The following is a 22794-nucleotide window of genomic DNA, read 5'->3' as shown; positions in this document are numbered from 1 at the left end:
AGACAATCCATCTAGAGATGGACCTCTTGGAGGCAGCCAGCCCGGTATTCGTGGGCCCATAGTTAACAAAGAGCCTGACTTTCTAAGTGGAAGGGTCTTAGCCAGATAGAATTTCAAAACCCTCCGGAGGTCAAGAGAATGTAAGGCTCTCTCCGGGGGAGTGGATGGCTGAGGAAAAAAGGTGGGCAAAGTGATCACCTGATTAATGTGGAAGTCCGAGACCACCTTGGGCAGGAAGCTCGGATGAGTACGGAGCACCACCCTATTAGCATGAAACACCGTGTAAGGTTCCTTGCAGCAGAGGGCCTGAATTTCACTGATCCTACGGGCCGAAGTGATGGCTACTAAGAAGGCAGCCTTCCAGTTCAGATGCTGCAAAGACGCCTTATGAATTGGTTCAAAAGGGGCCCCCATTAGCTTAGAGAACGATGTTAAGTTCCCAGGAAGGGGAAGGAGACCTCACTGGAGGGTAAACTTTCTTAAGCCCTTCTAAGAAATCCTTTACCACTAGCATCTGGAAGAATGAGGTCTGGGTAGGAGACTTCCTATAGGCTGTAATAGCAGCTAAGTGTACTCTGATGGAAGAGTACTTTAACCCAGACTTCGCCAAGTACAGTAAGTAGGGGAGAATAACCTGTTCTTGACCCCGCATCGGATTAAGGTTGTTATCTCTACACCAAACGCAGAATCTTTTCCACTTAAAGGCGTAAGACTTCCTAGTGGAGGGCCTCTTTGCCTCCCGGAGAATGTTCATACAGTCCAGAGGCAGATCTAAATGTCCGTGTTGGATGAATTCAGGAGCCATGCCGTCAAGCTGAGGGAGGGAAGATTGGGATGAAACACCCTCCCCTTGTCCTTGGTCAGCAAGTTCGGTAGGCAAGGCAAACTCCTGTGTGGTATTTCCGACAGCTGGAGTAGATCCGGGTACCACCACTGACGGGGCCACTCCGGGGCTATTAGGATCGTCCTGGTCCTGTAGAGTTTCTGTATCACAGCCGGGATGAGAGGGAGAGGAGGAAAAGCGTAAAGCAATGTCCTCGACCAGCTGATCAAAAGTGCGTTCCCCTCCGACCCCCGTTGAGGGAACCTGGAGGCGAAGACGGGGCATTTTTTGTTTGCCGCGTCTGCGAAAAGATCGATGTCCGGTACGCCCCACAACCGGAAGATCTCTTGAGCGACGTCTTCGTTGAGCACCCAGTCGTGCGCTTCGACGAAGTCTCTGCTGAGGCCGTCTGCCTGCACGTTCAGGGTCCCTGGCAGGTGAACAGCAACGATCACCAGGTTTCTCGCCAGAAGCCATCTCCAGATGGACTGGGCTTCCAGAGACAGGACCCGCGATCTGGTGCCTCCTTGTTTGTTCAGATAGAACATCGTTGTGGTGTCTGTCTGAACCTGAACATAGTTGGTCTGCAGGGATGGATACAGGGACTTGAGAGCTAGGTGGACTGCTCGTAGCTCCAAGAAGTTGATGTGATAAGTCTGTTCGATAGCGGACCAGAGACCTTGTACTTGCAGCTGGCCCATATGAGCACCCCAGCTCTGCATTGAGGCATCTGTGACCACTGTCTGTGTCAGAGGCGCCTGATGGAAAGGGACGCCGTGAAGCAGATGGGAGCGCTTCATCCACCACCGGATGGAGTCTTTGGCGGCTTGATGAAGGGTGATGGGATCTTCCCAGCGGCCGGACCTCTGAGACCACTGATCCTCTAGGTCTTGTTGCAGAGGACGCATGTGCAGACGTGCATTGGGCACAATGTAAATGCACGAAGCCATCGACCCCAGGAGAGAGGACACTTGTCTGGCTGTGGGAAACGCCGTGCTGAGAAGCATGCGGCCTTTCTGAAGCATGGTGGATAACCTCTCCTCCGAAGGACACACGCTTGCGGAGTCTAGAGAGGCGCCCAGGTAGTGGATCCACTGAGTGGGATTGAGGACCAACTTCTTGTAGTTGACCTGGAGGCCCAGCGAGTGCAGAAGGTTGAGGCAAAACGAAAGATGGAGTCGAGCAGGAGTGGAACTCTTCAAGAGCCAGTCGTCGAGATAGGGGTAGACGAATATCTTCCGCTTGCGGAGAAAAGCAGCTACCACCGCCATGCACTTTGAGAAAGTTTGTGGTGCGGATTTGAGGCCGAATGGCAGAACCCTGTATTGATAATGCCGGCGAGAGATCTGAAATCTGAGAAACTTTCGATGTTTCGCTGAGACAGAAATGTGGAAGTATGCATCCTGCAAGTCGATGGCACACATCCAGTCCCCCTGGTGGAGATGTGGGAAGATCTGGTGCAGTGCCAGCATTCTGAATTTCTCTCTTTTGACAAATCCGTAGAGTAGGCGGAGATCGAGGATGTGTCTGTACTCTTTGACCGCTCCTCGTTTCTGAACAAGAAAATACTGAGAGTACACTCCTAGATTTCTTTGCCTGGTTGGAACCTCCTCTATGGCGTTCTTGGAGAGGAGAGTGGCAACTTCGTCCTTCAAAAGTTTGTTTTGGATGGGAGGGAGTGGCTGCCTCCGTGGAGGTACCTGCGGAGGGGGAGATTTGAACCTCAGCAAGTAGCCATGCTCTACAATATTCAACACCCATTTGTCGTTTGTAATGGCTTTCCACTCTGTCAGGTGAACGGTGATACTTCCTCCCACCGGAGTGGCGAACGAGAGCGGAGGAAGTAAGATTTCACTGTTTCGCGGGCTGTTTGGTAGAGGACTGTTGTTGCTTCACATTTCCTCTTCCTCTGCCCCGACCCCTTTGCTGAAACTGGGACCTCTGTTGATTCTGGGAGGACCATTGGGGCGTTTGAACGCGCTGGTGAAAGGCACGTTTGTCGCCCTGGCGAAAACGCTTTCGGAATTCTTTGCGTTTTTCCAGCCCCACAGCCTTCACGGTGTCCAACTCTGCCTTCATCTTGCTCATTTGGTCATCCGCATGAGCGTCAAATAATGATGATCCGTTAAAGGGCAGATTGAGAATTCTCTTTTGTGCGTCAGGCTTGAGGCCCGTTAGTCTCAGCCAGGCCGAACGCCGAGAGCAGACGCCCTGTGAGTAGCCATGCGCGGCAAGGTCCGAGGCATCAGCTGCTGCGCTGATGATTTGATTGGCCACCAGTCCGCCTTCTTGTAGGATCTCTGTGAAGTCCCGCCTGTCTTCTCTAGGCAGCTTCTTCGCGAATCTGGTGAGGGAATCCCACAAGGAACGATCATACCGCCCCAGCAGAGCTGAAGCGCTAGCCACCTTCATGTGCGAGGCAGAAGTGTTGCACATTTTCCTGCCGTAGGAATCCATCAGCTTGCTGTCCTTCTCAGGGGGGACAGAAGAAGACACTGAGGTCGAGTGGGACTTCATAGCTGCTGCCACGATCACCGAGTCCCTGGCGGGTCCGCCCTCAAGAACAAAGGATCCTCGGCTGGAGCCTTATACTTCTTCGCTATTCTTGACGGAACCGAGCCCGCCGTAGCCGGAGTGAGGAACTTGGCCATAGCTGGGTCCAACAATCCTGGCACCAAAGGGAGCAGAGGTCTGGGAGCCGACCGATGATGCAAAGTGTCAAAGATCACTGAAGTGGGTGCCTGAGGGATGTGCAGCGCGATGTTCAATTTCTGCGCCCCTCTACCCAGGACGTCTGAGAAGGTAGCGATGTCATCCACCGGGGACACTCGCGATGGAGGTGTAGAGGAAAAAGTAGGAGAATAGTCCCGGACTGAGGACCTTGTGGATGAAGTCCCAGTGGGCGACCTGGTGCGTCTCCTCTTGTGAGAGCGTTCGCTATGGTGAGCCCTAGACCTTGAGCTGCGCTTTGACGGAGATCTTGGACGTCTATGAGCGGAGCGGCGGTCCCTGGAACGAGACCGACGGGGAGTAGGTGGCCTTGGATCCCTTGGAGGAGACTTACTCCTGCGCGGTGGAGAATACCTGCGGGAGTAGTCCGATCCAGGACTTCAACATGTGCCAGCGCCCACATCCCGCAACCAGTGAGGTGACAGTCCGAACCTCTCTGGAGACTTGGGTGAGGCTTCCGGAGATATTTGCACGATGTGCAGTCCCGGAGATGATGACTGCTCTCCTGGAGATCGAGACCTCTCCGCGGGAGCTCCAGCTGTACCCTTCGACGTCGAATTCCTCGACGTCGACGACATCTGCGTCACCATCGGCAAGCGTGGGGTATGGCGTTCTGGCCTCGACGGCGGTCGACGCCGATCGCGGAGACCTCGACGCCGATATCCTCTTCTCCGGCACCTGACGTCGACTGGATGACCTTGACGTCGGCCTTGCACGCCGTCGACTGGGCGACTTCGACCTCTCTCGATGTCGACCTCTCACGCCGTCGACTTCGACCTCTAACGACGTCGAGTGGGCGACTTCGACCTCTCACGACGTCGAGTGGGCGACTTCGACTTCTCACGGCGTCGAATTGTGGATCTCAACGTCGACCTTCCTCTCGACGTCGACCTTCAATGTCGCCGAGTGGGGGTATCCCTCGACGGCGACCTGCCCACTCGCGGCGGAACGTACGTCGCCGCATCTCTCGACGCCGACCCCCTCGAGGGTGGCGGAGAGTGTCTCGACGTCGACGGAAGCCTCAACGTCGACGGAGACAGTCCAGACCTCCTTAGACTAGCAGCCTTCGAGCCCGAAGGGCTACGCCTCGACGCCGACTTACTTTTGCGCGGCGGAGAATCTCGATGGGGAGATGAATCCCTTGACGCCGAAGTGGTCTTCTGCCTTTTCTGCGGCCTCTTCGACGTCGAATCCCTAGGACTCTTGGTCTTTCTGGAGCCAGGAGAGCTGGTGTGTCGCCGTTTTTGCGATTCTGTAGCTGAAGAAGGTGGTCTTGACTAAGAAGGATCGCCTTCACGACGGCTTCTGCCCTTCTCCAGCTGTGCCTGTAGTCTAATGCGCTCTCTATCCCTCAGAGTGCGCTTGGAGAACTTCTGGCAGTGAGGACACCGGTCAGGATCGTGTTTAGATGGTAAACACGCAATACACACACCGAGTGTGGATCTGCCAGTGCCATCTTGTTGCCACAAGAAGGGCATTTTCGAAATAAAGGAGGCATTTTGACTGGAAAAAATTCAAAATTTTACTGGAAACCAGCCCCCAGAAGCCAGAAAACGTCGAAAAATGCTTGAAAAAGCTGTAATTTCCAAAATTTCAGTCAAAAACTGAAGACCTCAAGCTCCAGGATCCTCACAGAAGGAGCCGGAAAAAAGAACTGGCCCAACTGCCACCTGTAATGCATCATGGGAGCAGGGGGTCTCATGCAGGTCTTAAAGGCACGGTCCCCCTACTCTAATGCCTTAAAGGCAAGGTGTCAGTTTTCTTTGTTTCTTGATACTCTGCTGCAGCCTACTGGCGAATGCTTACAATTACAAGTTGCTTTATGGCAATAAAGCAGTGCTGTGTTATAATTTGCCTGATGCTTCCTTCTTTCCTTACGGGTTAGGGGGCACTACTATGCAAACATATGTAATTTACAGCATTGCCATGTTTTGAACATTTTTAGGCTGCATGTATATGTTTTCACATATGTATATATATATATATATTTTCTATATGCTCCGGGATCCCGCACATGGGCGGGGATTATTCATAGATTATGACTATTGATGAGTATCCCCTGGATGAGAACCTCGAGTCCCCGCCATCTTGAGGAGGAGGGGAGGGTGGGGGCAGCCTCCTGTGCCCCTCCTACTGTAGAGTGGCAGGATAGAGGGTGTACCCACCCCAGGGAAGGGACCCATTAGTCCCTGCCCTTTACCTACCTGTAACGCCCCTAAATTTAGTATTTCGGGGCACCCTGAACCTTCCTTCCTCAGATCCAGCAACCACAAGAAAAGAAGGACGAGAAGCCGTGCAGAGCTAACAAGAGGACGACACCCACTGAATTGGCCCCAGCCCTACAGGCCTGTCTACCCTCGAACCTGCTCCTGCAAAATCCCGGCGTGTCCAGCGGTCAGCAACCTCAAAAACCCCGGAGGACCTGCCTGCATTCACTCGCCAAGCTGTTTCTCGTGTGAACACCGGACGTGTTTTAACTGCAGCTTCTGGCGCCAGCCAGAAACTACGAATCCAGCAAACTCTGCACCCGCCGAGCCCGGCCTGTGTTTGAATGAACAAACACCACGAGGAGGTCCCCCCGGCGATCCTGACCCAAGATCCGCCGACCCCGGACATGCCTCAAGCCTCCAGACAACGCCTGCATCCTCAATCCAGGAGACGTCTCCCCCCCCCCCCCCCCCCCCACCCCACCCCACCGCGACCAGAGCGGGTAAGAAAATCTAACATCTAAAGGCGCCCCTGCACCTGACGCCCCTTCGCCTTGTGTGCCCAACCCAGTGGTGCCTGACCATCCCTCCACATCCCAACTTACCCCTCGAAGTGGTGGTGTGAGAAAGTGGCTCTGTATATACTGTTCCTTAATAGGTACAGGGTGTACAGAGTCCACAGTCCCCCAGGGTTTGACAGAGGCTAAAGTTAGATATAACCTTACTCTCTAAAGTGGTAGCTTGGTCGAGCAGTAAGGCAGTATCAGAGGACAGTGTAAAGCATTTGTTGTACACACTCAGTCAGCAAATGGTCTCACACACTCAATAACTGAACTCTAGGCCAATGGTTTATATATAAAAAATATATGCTTGTTTTATTTTAGAACCAACACTTGGATTTAAAATATACTTTCTCAGAATGAGAGGTTTCATATATATACACTTTTGCAATATGCAATTGACTTTTGTAAACAGTTACAAGTGGTTGCAATAGGCAACTCGATTTTAAACACAACAATGCATTGAGCTCAATGGAAAATTCAAGTTATTTGCAACAGATTACTTTTTGGATTAATTTTGGAATTCCAGGACTGGATCCTAGATTCAGTCCTGGGTCAGTACTCAGACTCAAGTGATGAAAGTCGACTTAATTACTGTAATGATTTTTAAACAATATTTAGCTATTTTAAAAGTTGACACTTAGAAAATATTTCAAAGAAAACAGTCAATGATTCCCTATGGAAGAAAATTCAAGTTGCCGGTACAGTATGTTCTCGTTACTTTTGTAATCCAGTACTGGGTGCCTAGACTCAGTACTGGGACCTTTATCCAAAACAGGTAAGTAATTACATTTTCAGATATTATACGATTTTTAAAGAATATTTAAAGATTTACTGTTTTTCTGTGAAATTTCTTCTAAGTGTCAATTTCTGCAATGATTTCCTATGGAAGAAAATTGGGTTACGGGTAAGTACAGTTGTAAGTATTTTTCAGGGTCAGTGCTGGGCACCAAGATCCAGCACTGGGAGCTCACCTAAGAGCAGGTGAGTAATTTCGTTTTCGTTACTCGGCTGAATTTTGGTGAATATTTTAAGATTTGAAAAGTCCACACTTAGAAGAAATTTCAAGAAAAAGCCAGTTACCCTATGAGGAAAATAGAGTTATCGGTTTAAGGGTAAGTACTCGACTGGCAGAGTTGAGGTTCTGGGCATAGACTCAAGGGTCCCCCAAGGTCAGGTAGGTACAGTTGGTTCACCCTCAGCGACTCTAGGGCAGCCGGGTGCAGAGAGAGTTAGGCCCAATGTTATCCTATGAGGGATAGGGGGGCCTTGGTTGGTGGCTGCTGACTGGCAAGCCACGCGGCTGTGGGAGCTGGGCTCCTGGTCACTTACTCAGGGCAAGTGGGGAAGTAGGTAGGTGTAGAGGTTTCAATGCCAGGGCCACTCGGGCGGCTGGGTGCAGGGTGCTTTTGAGCCTTCGGGCGCTCAATTGATTTCAATGGGAAATCTCTGGTTTGGAAAAAAAGACTGCAAGCTCGGGGACGAGGATTCTTCAGGTGCCACCACCACTTCAAGAGGTAAGTTGGGTAGTTGGAGGATATGCAGGTACCTCGGGATTGGGCACAGGGGGCCGCGTGCAGGGGTGCCTTTTGGTGTCGGGAAATCTTACCCTCTGTTGATCGCGGTTGGGGGGGGGGGGGGGGGGGCACCTTGTTCTGAGGATGCAGGCTCCTTCAGGAGTGTCGAGGGAGGTCCTTGGGTGCCGGACTCGGGGTCACCGTCGCCGTGGGGTCGTCCTCGTGGTCTTTGTCAACTCCGGCACTGGCCAGGCTTGGCTGGTGCAGAGTGTGCTGGGTTCGCGGTTCCGGGCTGCTGCCAGGGATTAGAGGTAGGTTTTGAGTAGAACCTCTACTCTTGGGAGTCCCAGGGGCTTAGAGCCAAAAGGTAGCTAGGTCCTCCGGGGTTTGTGAGGTTGCTGGCCACAAGAGATGCCGGGTTGGAGCAGGAGCAGGTTTGAGGGTCGACAGGCCGGTAGAGCTGGGGCCAAAGCAGTTGGTGTCTTCCTCTTTTTAGCAGCTGCAGGGCAGGTCTTCTTTCTTCTTGCTCTTCTTTGTAGTTTTGAATCTGGAATCTGGGGAAGGAAGGTTCAGGGTGCCCCTAAATACAAGTTTTAGGGGCGTTACAGGTAGGTGAAGGGCAGGGACCAATGGGTCCCTGTCCTGGGGTGGGTACACCCCCTATCCTGCCTCTCTCCTGTGGGAGGGGGGCAGTAGCCTAGTCCTGATTGGGCAGGGCTTCCCATCTTCAAGATGGCGAGAGCCCGGAGATGTGCTTCACCTCGCCTCCCCACCTGAGGGGTGGGTTTGGCAGGCTGGCACATCCCCTGTCCTTATTTGGGGTTTACTGCCAAAGCTTCCCGCCAGAGTGGGGGGTTGCAGTGGCCTGGGGAAGCTCACAGAGGCTTTGCCTTTGAAGCTTCCCCCTGTCAATCCTGGGGGAGGAGATTTAGCACCTCGCCCAGGATGTGCATTGTTGCAGTCCCAGGAGAGCAGGGGCTCTCCTACCCAGGGGCCCAGCAACATGTCTGCTGGGTGGCAGCCTAGGCAGCCTCAGAGCAGACTAGGATTGTAGGTTAGGATTAAGGGGGCACCTCTAAGATGCCCTCTGGGGTGCTTGGTACATTAAATCCCACACTGGCATCAGTGTGGGTTTAATGTGCTGAGAAGTTTGATACCAAACTTCTCAGTCTTTAGTGTTGCCATTATGGTGCGGTGGAGCTCTTGTTTAACGAGCTCTCAGCACCATGTACTCTTAAATGGCAGCACCGCACTTACAGTGCTCAGGAATGGACCTGGGCACTGTAGGGGCACAGGGCTCCTGCTCCTGTGCCCACACCATTGGCATAAGGCACCCAGCTAGAGGGGTGGCTGATGTTTGCCATGGCAGTATAGGTGATGGGCATGGCACACAGGGATGTGTGTAATGTCGACTTTGTTTTTGTCTTGCACCCAAACACGCAGCCTGCAAAGGCAGTGTGTGTGTGTAAGGGTACAGGGCCTCTAAGGGTGGCACAAGGAGTGCTGCAGCCCTTAGAGGCCTTCCCTGGTCACAAGGCCCTGGGTACATAGGGTACCATTTACCAGGGGCTGACATGTGGCCAGGGTTTGCCAGTGTGGGTTTTGTTTGTTTTAGGGAAGGAACATAGGCCCTGGGCACCAGATTGTCAGGAGTCCAGGGCACACTCAGTCAAAGTACATTCAGCAAAAAGTGGGGGCATACCATGCAAGAAAGATGGCACTTTCTCACACCCACAGCCTTGGGCGGCCCAATAGACTATGTCCAGGCATGCCCCCAAGATTCCAACTTACCTCTCCAGCCTGTGGTTGCTTTGAAGGAGCCTCCCTGCCCAAGCCTGCAAAATCTGACTGAAACCGAAGGTCTCCATTTGAAAGAACAGGGTTCCAGACGTCCGACATGCACCCGGCCGCCCCAGTGCCGCTGGTGGTGCTGCTCCTTGGCCCCTGCAGTGCTGCTTTGAACCCCAGGAGCTTTGCTCCCACACCCAAGGGGCCTTTCGTCAGCAGTTGCTAAGCGAAGGCCCTCTTAGCCCTATTGGCTAACATTGGGCCCCTGCACTCTGCACCCAGCCGCCCCAGTGCCACTGGTGGTGCAACTTGACTGCCCTTCTAGACCTTGGGTAACCTTGGTCCTAACTCCCAAAACTCACCTTGTTAGTCAAGTACTTGCCTCCAAAACCGATAACCATTTTTTCCCATAGGAACCCATGTACAGAGTTTTTGGACCTAAAAAGCACCTGTTGAACTGCATTGTATTGAGAGAAAAGTAATTCTATTGCAAAGTATAAAAAGTCAATTTCCTTGTATGTAGAGATCCTAAGGTGTGGTATTTAGGCATACCACCCCAGTACTCAAAGTAATCCAAAAGTAATTACTCCGTAATTTAAACTGATTTCAGAGCATTTACAAACCTGTAACGATTGTAATTCCAAATGCAACTGTATTTCCTTGAACAGTCTTGCATTTGAAAGTATATCTCCCTTACCTGTACCAAGTCCTGCTTGGTTCTAAAAATTAAACAGAAGTATACCTTTTTTATGATTACTTAATTACTCTGGATTCTGTCTCTGAGTATGCGTTTCAGTCCTTGATTGAGTTAACACAATAAATGCTCAACACACCCTCTGGATAAGCCTAATTGCTCACCAACACCACCACAAAGGGAGCTGTTAGTGTGAGAAAGTGGCTCTGTATATACTGTTCCTTAATAGGTACAGGGTGTACAGAGTCCACAGACCCCAAGGGTTTAACAGAGGTTAAAGTTAGATATAACCTTACTCTCCAAAGTGGTAGCCTGGTCGAGCAGTAAGGAAGTATCAGAGGACAGTGTAAAGCATTTGTTGTACACACTCAGTCAGCAAATAGTTCCACACACTCAATAACTGAACTCTAGGCCAATGGTTTGTATATAAAAAATATATGCTTGTTTTATTTTAGAACCAACACTTGGAATTAAAATATACTTTCTTGACAGGAGATGTTTCATAAAAATACTTTTGCATATGCAATAGACTTTTTAGTAAACAGTTACAAGTAGTTGCAATAAGCAACTCTATTTCTAAACACAATACATTGAGCTCAATGATAAATTCAAATTATATGCAACAGATTACTTTTTAGATTACTTTTGTAATTCCAGGCCTGGATCCTAGATCCAGTCCTGGGTCAGTTCTCAGAATCAGTTGTTAAAAGTCGACTTTGGTACTGTAATGATTTTTAACTAATATTTAGCTATTTTAAAAGTTAGCACTTAGAAAATATTTCAGAGCAAACAATCAATGATTCCCTATGGAAGAAAAGTTAGGTTACAGGTACAGTAGGTTATCGTTACTTTTGTAATCCAGTACTGGGTGCCTAGACTCAGTACTGGGACCTTTATCCAAAACAGGTAAGTAATTACGTTTTCAGAGGTTATATGATTTTTGAAGAATATTTAGAAATTGCAGAAATCAACACTTAGAAGAAATTTCATAGAAAAACAGTCAATGGTTTCCTATGGAAGAAAAATGAGTTAAAGGTAAGTCTAGTTGTGGGTACTTTTCAGAGTCAGTGCTGGGAACCAAGATCCAGCACTGGGAGCTCACCTAAGAGCAGGTGAGTAAATTCGATTTTTGGTGATTATTTGAAGATTTGAAAAGTCCACACTTAGAAGAAATTTCAGGAAAAAGCCAGTCAATGTTACCCTATGAGGAAAATAGAGTTTGCGGTTTAAGGGTAAGTACTCGACTGGCAGAGTTGAGGTTCTGGGCACAGACTCCTGGGTCTCCCAGGGTCAGGTAGGTATAGTTGTTTCACCCTCAGCGACTCTAGGGCGGCCGGGTGCAGAGAGAGTTAGGCCCAATTTTATCCTATGAGAGATAGGGGGGCCTGGTTTGGTGGCTGCTGTCTGGCAAGCCACGCGGCTGTGGGAGCTGGGCTCCTGGTCACTTACTCAGGGCAAGTGGGGAAGTAGGTTAGAGTAAAGTTTTCACGGCCAGGGCCACTCGGGCGGCTGGGTGCAGGGTGCTTTTGAGCCGTCAGGCGCTCAATTGATTTCTATGGGAAATCTCCGGTTTGGAAAAAGACTGCAGGCTCGGGGACGAGGACTCTTCAGGTGCCACCACCACTTCGAGAGGTAAGTTGGGTAGTTGGAGGATAGGTAGGTACCCCGGGATTTGACACAGAGGGCCGTGGGGCACCGGGGTGCCTTTTGGTGTCGGAAAATCTTACCCTCTGTTGATCGCGGTTGGGGTGGCACTCTGTTCTGAGGCTGCAGGCTTCTTCAGGATTGTCGAGGGGGGTCCTTGGGTACCGGACTCGGGGTCACAGTCGCCGTGGGGTCGTCCTTGTGGGTTTAGTTCACTCCGGCACCGGCCAGGCTTGGCGGGTGCAGAGTGGGCTGGGATCGCGGTTCCGGGCTGCTGCCAGGGGTGAAAGGTAGGTTCTGAGTAGAGCCTCTACTCATGGGAGTCCCAGGGGATCAGAGTTCAAAGGTAGCCAGGTCCTCTGAGGTTGCTGGCCACAAGAGATGCCGGGTTTGGAGCAGGAGCAGTTCCGAGGTCGACAGGCCGGTAGGGCTGGGGCCAAAGCAGTTGGTATCTCCCTCTCCTTCGCAGCTGCAGGGCAGGTCTTCTTTTCTTCTCGCTCTTCTTGTAGTTTCGGAATCTGGAATCTGGGGAAGGAAGGTTCAGGGTGCCCCTAAATACTATATTTAGGGGCGTTACAGGTAGGTGAAGGCCAGGGACCAATGGGTCCTTGTCCTGGGGTGGGTACACCCCCTATCCTGCCTCTCTCCTGTGGGAGGGGGGCAGTAGCCTAATCCTGATAGGGTAGGGCCTCCCATCTTCAAGATGGCGAGAGCCCGGAGATGTGCTTCACCTCGCCTCCCCCACCTGAGGGGTGGGGTGGGCAGGCTGACACATCCCCTGTCCTTGTATGGGGTTTCCGGCCAAGCTTCCCGCCAGAGTGGGGGGTTGCAGTGGCCTGGGGAAACTCCTAGAGGCGGCAGGCCTTTGAAGCTTCCCTTTGCTCATCCTGGGGGAGGAGATCTAGCACCTCACCCAGGATGTGCATTGTTGCAGGCCCGGGAGAGCAGGGGCTCTCCCACCCAGGGGTCCAGCAACGTGTCTGCTGTGTGGCAGCCTGGGCATCCTCAGAGCAGACGTGGATTGTAGGTTAGGTTTAAGGGGGCATCTCTAAGATGCCCTCTGGGGTGCTTGGTACATTAAATCTCACACTGGCATCAGTGTGGGTTTAATGTGCTGAGAAGTTTGATACCAAACTTCTCAGTCTTTAGTGTTGCCATTATGGTGCGGTGGAGCTCTTGTTTAACGAGCTCTCAGCACCATGTACTCTTAAATGGCAGCACCGCACTTACAGTGCTCAGGAATGGACCTGGGCACTGTAGGGGCACAGGGCTCCTGCTCCTGTGCCCACACCATTGGCATAAGGCACCCAGCTAGAGGGGTGGCTGATGTTTGCCATGGCAGTGTAGGTGATGGGCATGGCACACAGGGATGTGTGTAATGTCGACTTTGTTTTTGTCTTGCACCCAAACACGCAGCCTGCAAAGGCAGTGTGTGTGTGTGTAAGGGTACAGGGCCTCTAAGGGTGGCACAATGAGTGCTGCAGCCCTTAGGGGCCTTCCCTGGTCACAAGGCCCTGGGTACCTAGGGTACCATTTACCAGGGGCTGACATGTGGCCAGGGTTTGCCAATTTGGAGGTTGTGTGTTTTAAGGAAGGAACATAGGCCCTGGGCACCTGATTGGCAGGAGTCTAGGGTACACTCAGTCAAAGTACATTCAGCAATTTAGCAAAAAGTGGGGGCATACCATGCAAGAAAGATGGCACTTTCTCACAGTTAGTACTTACCTAATTTAGCCTCTGCTATACCTTTGGGGACTCCCTGGACTCTGCACACTATAACTAATTTTGGTATAGTAAATACAGCCAGCTTCCTACAGTAACTAAACTGCAAACCTTCAAAAGTCTTATTTACCCTCTATTGTGAGATCCCCGGTGTGATATCTAGGCATACCACGCCGAGTAGTCGGTGTAATCCAAAAGTATTCCAAAAGTATTCCAAATGTAATTACTGAGTAATCTAAACTGTTTTTGAACCCAATACAAACTTGTAAAATTTGCAATGTCAATCACAACTACATTTCCTTGTAAAGTCTTGCATTTGAGAGAATATTTCACTTACCCGTGACAAGTCCTGCTTGGCTTTAAAATTAGTATAACTTTTCATACTCACCTAATTGGTCTGGATTCTGTGCCATCAGTCTTTTTTTTTTTTTGAAACCGTTTATTACAATCTCAAATAGTTACAAGTATGGGCCTACAACCGTCCGGCCGGCCGCTAGAGTAGCAGTAGCATATGACATACATACAGAAAAATCTCTTGGCGGTGCGAAAACGGTAAATCAGGAGGTATCAGTAGTGCAGGCCACATAACTCCGAACCAACAATACGGTTTCCTTTTGTCAAAACACAACACCACAAAAACAGCCACACCCGCAAGGCAACCCGCAATCCCAAGTGACAGCACGCGCTCCTTAAGTGGGGGACCCCAACCAATCGCCAAACTCTGAAGAGGGGAATGAGAACAGATCAGGGACTGGGGAACCCAGTGCCCATGGCTGGGGGAGGGGGTCGGCTAGGGGGACGGAGCTGGTGAAGCAGCCGGCAGCAGCGGCGGCTCGCAAATACCCCCGCGATAGGCGTTCCAGGGGCCCCAGATTTTCACCCACGCCCCAGGCTTACCCCTCGCAACATACACCACCTTTTCACGAAACATACACCAATCCATGTGTTCTTTCCAGGCCGACACCGCCGGAGGCCTCTGGGATCCCCACAATTGAGCAATGTCACGCTTAGCGATCATGTATCCCAGAGTCACCCACCGCGTCTGCGGAACCGAGTAGTCAGTTGGCTCCCACACATTCAGCAAGCATCTCCTCGCTTCAGGCAACAGCACGACACGCGTAACCACTCGCAGGACCTCATGCACACCACGCCAGAATCGCTCCACCTTTGGGCATTCCCACAGAATATGCAAGAAAGTTGCCAAAGCACCACAGCCACGCTTACACAGTCCATCCACAGCTAAGCCCATACGTAGAAGCCTTGGCCCCGTCACATAGACCCGGTGGAGGATCTTAAGCTGGACGAAGCGAAGGCGAGCCGGGATGGCCACCTCCTTCGGAGAAGCCACCGCGGACATCCAGTCCTCGTCGTCCAACTCCAGCCCATCGGCAACCCAGGCCTCGCGGAGGCCAGTCAGCAGGCCCGATCGGTCGTTAATCAGTTTTTTGTATATGAGGGAGATCGTGCTGTCTGGGACATGGCCATCCAGCACTCTGTCCTCCAGGGGGGAAGACTCCGGAATGGACGCGACATCCGGGAAGACGGAGCCCAGCGCGTGGCGGACTTGTAAGTACCGGAAGTACTCACTGCCTTGCAACTGAAACTCCGTCTGCAGCATCTCGAAAGTTTTGAATCCCCCCCTCGTCCAGAGATCTCCCACTGTGCTGATGCCGATCGTGTCCCATTTCTCGAAGCCCTTCGAGGTCCACAAGGAGCCCAACCTCGCCGATGCATATAGCGGTGACGCCCGGGTCAAACGGTCCTTCCACCCCATAGCTGCGTTAGCCGCGTGCCATACGCGCACCATGACATGCGTCGGTCCCGTCAGGCGAGGGTCCGGCGCGCCAGAGTAAAGCGCCCGATTGTAGTCGCCACCGGGCAGGAGCATCTTGTCCATTTCAAATGCCGGGTTCAGGGCGGGCCCGTAAAGGCCATGATTAATCGCAGCTAGCTGGGAGGCCCAGTAATACCGTTTAATATCCGGGAGGGCAACCCCCCCATCGTACCACGGGAGCGTCAATTTAGCCAAGGCGATACGTGGCCTCCCGTCCCAGAACAGGCGACGCTGCAAACTCTCCACCTCTCGGAAGTAGCGCGCCGGAACCAAATCCATAGTGTTCTGGAGAGCGTACAGAAAGCGCGGCAACGACATCATTTTAAACAAGGCCGCTCGGCCAAGCGGCGAAAGCGGCAGACGCCGCCAACGCACCACGTCCTCCTTCAAGCGCTGGAGGGGGGGCAGCAAATTCCGCTCGTAGCGGGCCTCCGGGTCCAGAGTAATATATATACCCAGGTACCGAAACCCCTGGGAGGCGATCTGGATCGGACAGTCCTGTGGTAGGACCGGAGCCTCCCCGGCAAGCACATATACACAGGATTTCGCCCAGTTGATGACGAGGCCTGAGTTGCGACCGAATGAGCGCAAAACATCAACTAGGACGATCAGTGATTTACGCGGGGAGGCAAGATATAGAAGGATATCATCAGTGTAGAGGGACACACGGTCCTCATGCTCGGGGGTCCAACGGAGACCACGGATGGAAGGGTGCCACCGCAGCCACTCCGCCAGGGGCTCCAGGGCCAGTGCAAACAGGAGAGGCGACAGGGGGCAGCCCTGTCGCGTACCCCGTCCCAGTGCGAATGGGGCCGAAACTCGTCCATTCACCACCACCTGCGCCAATGGGCCGGAATACAACAATTTGACCCAGCCGATGAAGCCCGGTCCGAAGCCAAACTTCGCCAGCATCGCCCAAATGTATGGCCACTCAAGCGTATCAAACGCCATGGTGGCATCCAAGGACGCCAAGATGGCCGGTTCCCGCACGAACGGGACACGCGCGAGCACCCCGTGCAAGCGTCGCAGATTAAGGGCCGTGTTACGATGGGGTATGAAGCCGGACTGGTCTTGGTGGACCAAGTCGCCCACCACGCCGACCAGCCGGTTGGCCAGCACCTTGGCGAGGATTTTGGGCTCCGCATTCAAGAGCGAGATAGGCCTATAGGATGTGACCCGCTCACGGGGCCTCCCCTCCTTGTGGATCACCACGATCGTGGCCAGACGCTGGTCCGGCGGAAGGGAACCCCGCGAGCAGGCCGCCAGGAACATCGCGCGCAGGTGGGGCGCCAGCACATCCGGTCGCAGCTTGTACAGCTCGATAGGAATGCCATTGGGGCCCATGGCCTTGCCAGATGCGACCGAGCGGATAGCAAGGGCAATTTCGTCCGAGGTGGGAGGAGCGTCCAGCGAATCCCTGTCCTCCACCGAAAGGGAGGGCAGCGCGATGTCCCGAAGCAGGGCATGGGAATCCTCCTCCGAGCAGGGAGAAACCGGGGAATATACCTCGCGGAAATAATCCGCGAAGCAGGAGACAATGGCGTCCGGCTCGGTGACACATACACCATCCATCCTCTCTATCAACGGAACCACACGACTCGCTCTCTCCTTTTTATCCAACCACGCTATCAATTTACCAGCCTTATCACCCACATCATACAGTCGCCCCTGTTGCTCTCTACTGAGGCCCCTGGCCGCCTCCGTGACGAGGGCCCTATAGGCCGCCTGCTTGAGGTGTAGAACATGCAATGTGGCATCCGTCACCCCGCTCCCCAGGTCACCCTCTAGTTCAGTAATTTCGGCCTCCACCCGGGTTACCTCCTCCCGCTCGCGCCTCCGGGCATGGGAGATAAAGGAGAGGGCCTCCCCCTAAGAACTACCTTAAAAGCCTCCCAAAGGGAGATGGCCGAAGGGACAGACCCCACATTCTCCTCAAAGTACCGCTGCAAGGATTTGATCAATTCGGCTCGAATAGTGGGGTCGCGCAGGTACCAGGCATTAATTGGGGCCACCCTGCCCTCCCCCCTCGGGAAGACATCCAGATGCAGCAGTAGTGGGGAGTGATCTGAAATACCCCGCGCCAAATGGCGCACCTCTCCCACCCTCCCAGCATAGGCCGCAGGGACAAGGATATAATCAAGCCGCGAGAGGCTACCATGGGCACCCGAGTGGAAGGTGTATTGCAGCTGAGCGGGATGCTTTAGTCGCCAGCAATCCACCAATCCTAGTGTATCTAAGAGGCCGGACAGCCACGCCTGTGCCCGGGGGAGGTCTCTGGGGGGATGACGATCCATAGACCCTGAAGCCACCGCATTGAAGTCCCCCCCAACGACCAGGAGCCCATCCGGGAGGTCAAGGAGGAGGCGCCCCAGGTCCGCAAACGTGGTAGATTGCAACCCCGGCGGAACGTACACTGATACAAAAACGACCACTCTGCCCTCCATTCTACCCACCAAGACAGTGTAACGTCCCCTCTCATCATGGCGCACCTCATCAATCTCCAATGGGAGCGAGTTCTTAATCATAATGCCCACCCCCCGCGAGCCCGAGGTGAAGCCCGAATGGGCCACCAAGCGATAGCCTCTCCGATTCATGGCATGAAAGGAATTACCTATAAGGTGTGTCTCCTGCAGGAAGATCACAGCTGGTGAAAGTCGTTTCAGATACTGCAGGACCACACCACGCTTAATCCTATCCCCCAGTCCGTTAACGTTCCATGATAACACAGTCAGGTCCCTACCCCCCATCATACATGGAAGCCATCAATCGTCCCCCCAAGAGCATCTCAAAAACAACAATACAGTAAAGGGTTCGCCTTGCGGTGCAAACAAACAACACTCCACCCCCACCCACCCATCCCAACAGAACTCCCCCCTCCCTGCACCCCTGCATGAGCCCAGACAGCCCCCCCAAAGTGCAGTGTGCCTGTCGCCCCATAGATGAAAAACTAACTAGTCCCCCAGAGGAGGAGGGAAAGCCCCCAACGGACCCCGTACGACCTCCATAGGAGGGGAACATACACGATCAGTGAATGGTAACCAAAATGTTGTCCAGAGCAAGGCCTACTATTCACCCCTCAGTTCTGATCCGGTGCGCCCTCCCCGCCAACCGCACCCCCCCCACCCCCCCGGCCCCGATCCCCAGGCAGAGTATCCAACCAGTCCCCAGCCGCCTCGGGACGGTCAAAAAAATGCGTGCGACCATCCACCTCCACCCTCAGCTTAGCTGGAAAAAGCATTGAGTACTTAAGGTTCATGTCCCGTAGGCGACGTTTAACTCCGAGAAAACTCAGTCTCTGCTTTTGGACCGTCGGAGTAAAGTCAGGGTAGAAATTCACGTCCATATTATCAAGCTTGACCGGTCCCTGTAGCCTGGAAGTCTGCAAGATAGCGTCTCTGTCCCGAAAGTTAAAAATCCGGGCAATGAGAGGCCGCGGCGGAGCTCCGACCTTAGGTCTTCCTCCGGGGACCCTGTGAGCACGCTCCACCGCAAAAAGTTTACTCAGCCCCCGGGGCTGGAGATGGGTGAGGATCAGGTCTTCCACAAACAAATCTGCCGCCTCCTCCTCCCGTCCCTCCGGCACCCCGACAATACGAACGTTGTTTCTCCGGGCCCGACCCTCGGCGTCCTCCAATCGACGGTCCATCATGGCGCTCGCCTGGCCAAGCCGGTGCACCTCCTTTTGAAGGGCCGCCACGTCTGTAGTGAGACTTAAGGTGGTGTGGGCCAGGGAATCGACCCGGTCATTTGTTTTAGACAAGTCGGCTCTCACCAGGCCCACCTCCACCAGGGCCGAGTCGATCTTCTGCGCCAGAGTATCAAAGCGCTGGTCCACCGAGGCCTTCATTTCGGCAATGGCGCCCATGACGTCCCGGAGGGTCAGATCCGCGGGTTGAGCAGACGCCTCAGCCGGGCCCGCGGGGGATGTACGCTGTGCCTCTGGGGATCCCTTCTGGAGGGTGTAGCGGTCCATACTGTTTGACTGATGTGCCGGGCCGCGGCGGGTCGATTTCACCTTGGCCCGGTCGCCATCTTGCTTTGTGGACATGTCGCACTCCCAAAGTCGTGCCAATCTCCTCGAAAGGGCCGATAAACCAGTTCACGGGTTCCGGGGGGGGGGGTTGACCACTGCACCGCAGGACAACGCACAGCCGGCGGGTCAGCCGGGCACAGGGGCAAGGCCACACCACCGCACCCCGCTCCGCAACCCTACCTCGCTTGAGGGCAAGGAGGGCGCAAAAGCGAAAGTGAAAGCGCGGGGTACGCGAGTCGCCCAGCCCTGCCCGCCGTTGTTGTTCGCTTTGTCCCCGGATCGCCCCACAACTCCAATCCGGGGGGCCGGCGCGGAGAAGGCCGCAATCTTCGATCGGTGCTCCCACCAGTGTCCGGGGTCCGATTCGAAAACGGAAAACGGGTGCCGCCTCAGCTCGGGTACACAGACACAGTCCCCTCGTCAAAGACAGGATATAATCAGGATTAATTCAGGAGGTCGCGGAGGTCCTCGGGAGCTTCGCACCTACACGGCCATCTTAGTTGCGCGCTAGGCTCCTCTGTGCCATCAGTCTTGATTGAGTGACTACAATAAATGCTTTCACACACCCTCTGGGTAAGCCTAACTGCTCACCCACACTACCTCAAAGAGAGCTGTTAGTACTTACCTAATTTAATCTCTGCTATACTCTAGGAACTCCCTGGACTCTGTGCACACTATACCCTAATTTAGTATAGTATATACACAGAGCCAGCTTTCTACACTATCGCACCTGCCTAGGAGTACGGAAGCACTCGCTGCTTTCATAGTAGTGGCATATGTGCCACACAGTTTCTTTCCCACTTAATCTAGTTACCTCCTCTCCTTGTCAGGAGGAACTGCAGAGGAAAAAAGCTATAGTGTGATGCTTGGGAGCTACTGAGGCTAGCAGGGTATCATTTGGCAGGTCTAAATTTCTTCTGTAGACAAATAGGTGCCGCATTGACAGAGTGCAGGGTCAAGAAAATATCCACGGTAAGTTCAATGAGGCCTGGTACCAGAGGAAATAATGGCCTTGAGATGGACAGTTTATGCAATGTCTCAAATATTACAGATGTCAGTGCTGTAATTGCCGTAAGGAGGATATTCAACTTGGCACCTCTTTAAAGGATCTGCTCAAAGGCATTGATGACATCCACAGGATATAGCCTCACTGTAGGAGAATCTGTAAATGTCGGTGAATAATGGCCAATGGATGTGGGGTATGTGATAGGGCTTTGATGACCTCAAATGGAATGTGGCATCCCTTCTAAGTCTAGTACGCGACTCTCTGGTAGACCTGAATGGCATTGGTGACTAATACCTCAACTTTGACCTAGAACTATGGCGAGGTCTGGCATGTCGAAAACAAGATCTGTAATGTCTTAGTGGAGGTATCACTGGCGTGGTTACTTGCAGAGGCCCAGCAGGTATGGCTGGAGGAATTTCCTGTGGAGGTAGATACTAGGAAGATGGCTGAAGTGGTGTATGAGGAGGTGGAGAAGGAGAGTACGTAATGAGTGGATAAGTAAGTCTGGAGGAGGAGTGATCCCTAGAGTACTCAGAGTCTCATTCTGATGTAAGCCTACGTGCTTTCATTCGCGATAGCTACTTTGCTGTCTTCTTTTTAACAGCGTTCCTCAACGTTGAGCCATGTTGACTTTGAATGTCTCAACGTCAATGGACTCCTTCTCAAAGATCTATGTGTCCTCAACACCGACTTAGCCCTTGATGGCGAGCAAGCAGGTGATGTACCTCTTCTCGAAGGCGATGTCCTTGATGCCGAACAGGGATATTGTTTCACACCTTGCCATCTTTTTTTGGATCTGCCCCTGTGGCTGTTCCTAGTGGATGAGACAGGAGCGCTGGTAGAGGCAGCAGCCTCTCTTTGACCCTCAGATGTGTCTGCATAACGAAATGTTTGTCTTTTTTGTGTTTCTGCTTGGACACGCAGGCAAATCTTCTCATGTTCTCTCAGGGTGCGCCTGGAGAGGGAGATGAAGTGATGACCCCTTATGGGATCATGAGAAATGACAAACATAAGATGCAGATCGGTGATGGTCTGTTTTGATCATTTTACTGCCACAATCTGGTCAGGTCACAAAAAGATGCCAGTTTGCGCCAAAAAAAAGATTTCCAGCCAGGAAATTAAAAGTAAATACTCTTTGCCCTTAAGGAAGTTGAGTGAAACACTTTTTAAAACGTTCTTAAGTGATTTTAAAAGGAAAAAAGCATTATAACAAAAATCACAGTTTAGTGCTTCAAGATCTTGTCAGCAGGAGCCAGAAAAAAGAACTAGGTCCACTGCCACCTACAGGGTAAGATGGGACACTGGACATCTGGGTGCTTCTTAAGGCAAAGTATTCTATTGTCTTTTTTTACATGGCTGCAGACTAAACAGTTACATGACATTACTTTCCTTATCATTCACTTTAAAAGATAATCAAAAGGCTTTGTGAAGGAAATTTTTTAAAAGTCACTTTTCTTTAACTGTATTCTCTTTCATCTGTTAAAGTAAATGAATGGAATTGGCAATGTAGTCTGTTTTCAGGTTGCTAAATTAGAATTTTGTGTTGCATGAACTTCTTGGCCTGTCCTATGTAAAACGAGGATACTATACAAAGTGTGACTTTGGGAAGGGTGCACCTGTACCCCCGCATGTCAGGCAGAAATATTTCAGTGCTTAAGATTATTAATGGAGATCCCCTAAAGGAGAAGCCTTTCACAGACATTACATATGGATAGCCAAGGTGTGGTCAGTGATCATGACAAAGAGATTTTGCCTATCCCTGAGAGTTAACAGAACATCAATACAACTTAGTAGAATACTGAACCATGGTTTAAGGAGCCTTACCGGCCTATCGAATGACATGATCTCCCAAATAACTTCAGCTACATCTGGAAGGGTATAAGGTGGCAGACAGAAACAACATGTGTGAAGCAGCTGGTTTACTAGCTGCTGTCCGACTTGGCTCAGCACTTGACGAATCAGGTCTTTACGCACTTCAAAGTTCTCCTCGTGCTGAAAATTAAACAAAAAGAAAAATCTATAAAGTAATCTAGTTTGACATTCGTAATAATGAAGATCCAGCTTATTGCTTAACTAGCATGTGTTTTGTGAGTCTTCTGAGCAAAAAAAGTCCTCACCAATGAAATATATTTCAGCAAAAAAGTAACAAGATTCACTTGCCGAGACAATCCTCAGCCATTCAAAGACACCCTGTTATCCATACTGGATCCCCAGCCTCATTCCTCCTTATTAAAGC

The 22794-nt window shown here is 52.1% G+C and overlaps 1 protein-coding gene across 3 annotated transcripts in view; it reads right to left on the bottom strand.

The window, feature by feature from the left end:
* The window catches only part of TNPO3 (transportin 3), a 1119313-nt gene that overhangs the window by 106410 nt on the left and 990109 nt on the right, over positions 1-22794 (bottom strand). For all 3 annotated transcript variants that reach the window (XM_085653697.1, XM_085653695.1, XM_085653696.1), the window contains exon 20: positions 22383-22550. In XM_085653697.1, the coding sequence (XP_085509823.1) occupies positions 22383-22550 (168 nt within the window). The remainder of the gene's footprint in view (positions 1-22382; positions 22551-22794) is intronic.

The sequence above is a fragment of the Triturus cristatus genome, chromosome 4_1 (genome assembly GCF_964204655.1).
Source record: "Triturus cristatus chromosome 4_1, aTriCri1.1, whole genome shotgun sequence".
NCBI classification, from domain to species: domain Eukaryota; kingdom Metazoa; phylum Chordata; class Amphibia; order Caudata; family Salamandridae; genus Triturus; species Triturus cristatus.
This window is presented reverse-complemented; position numbering and strand designations above follow the sequence as displayed.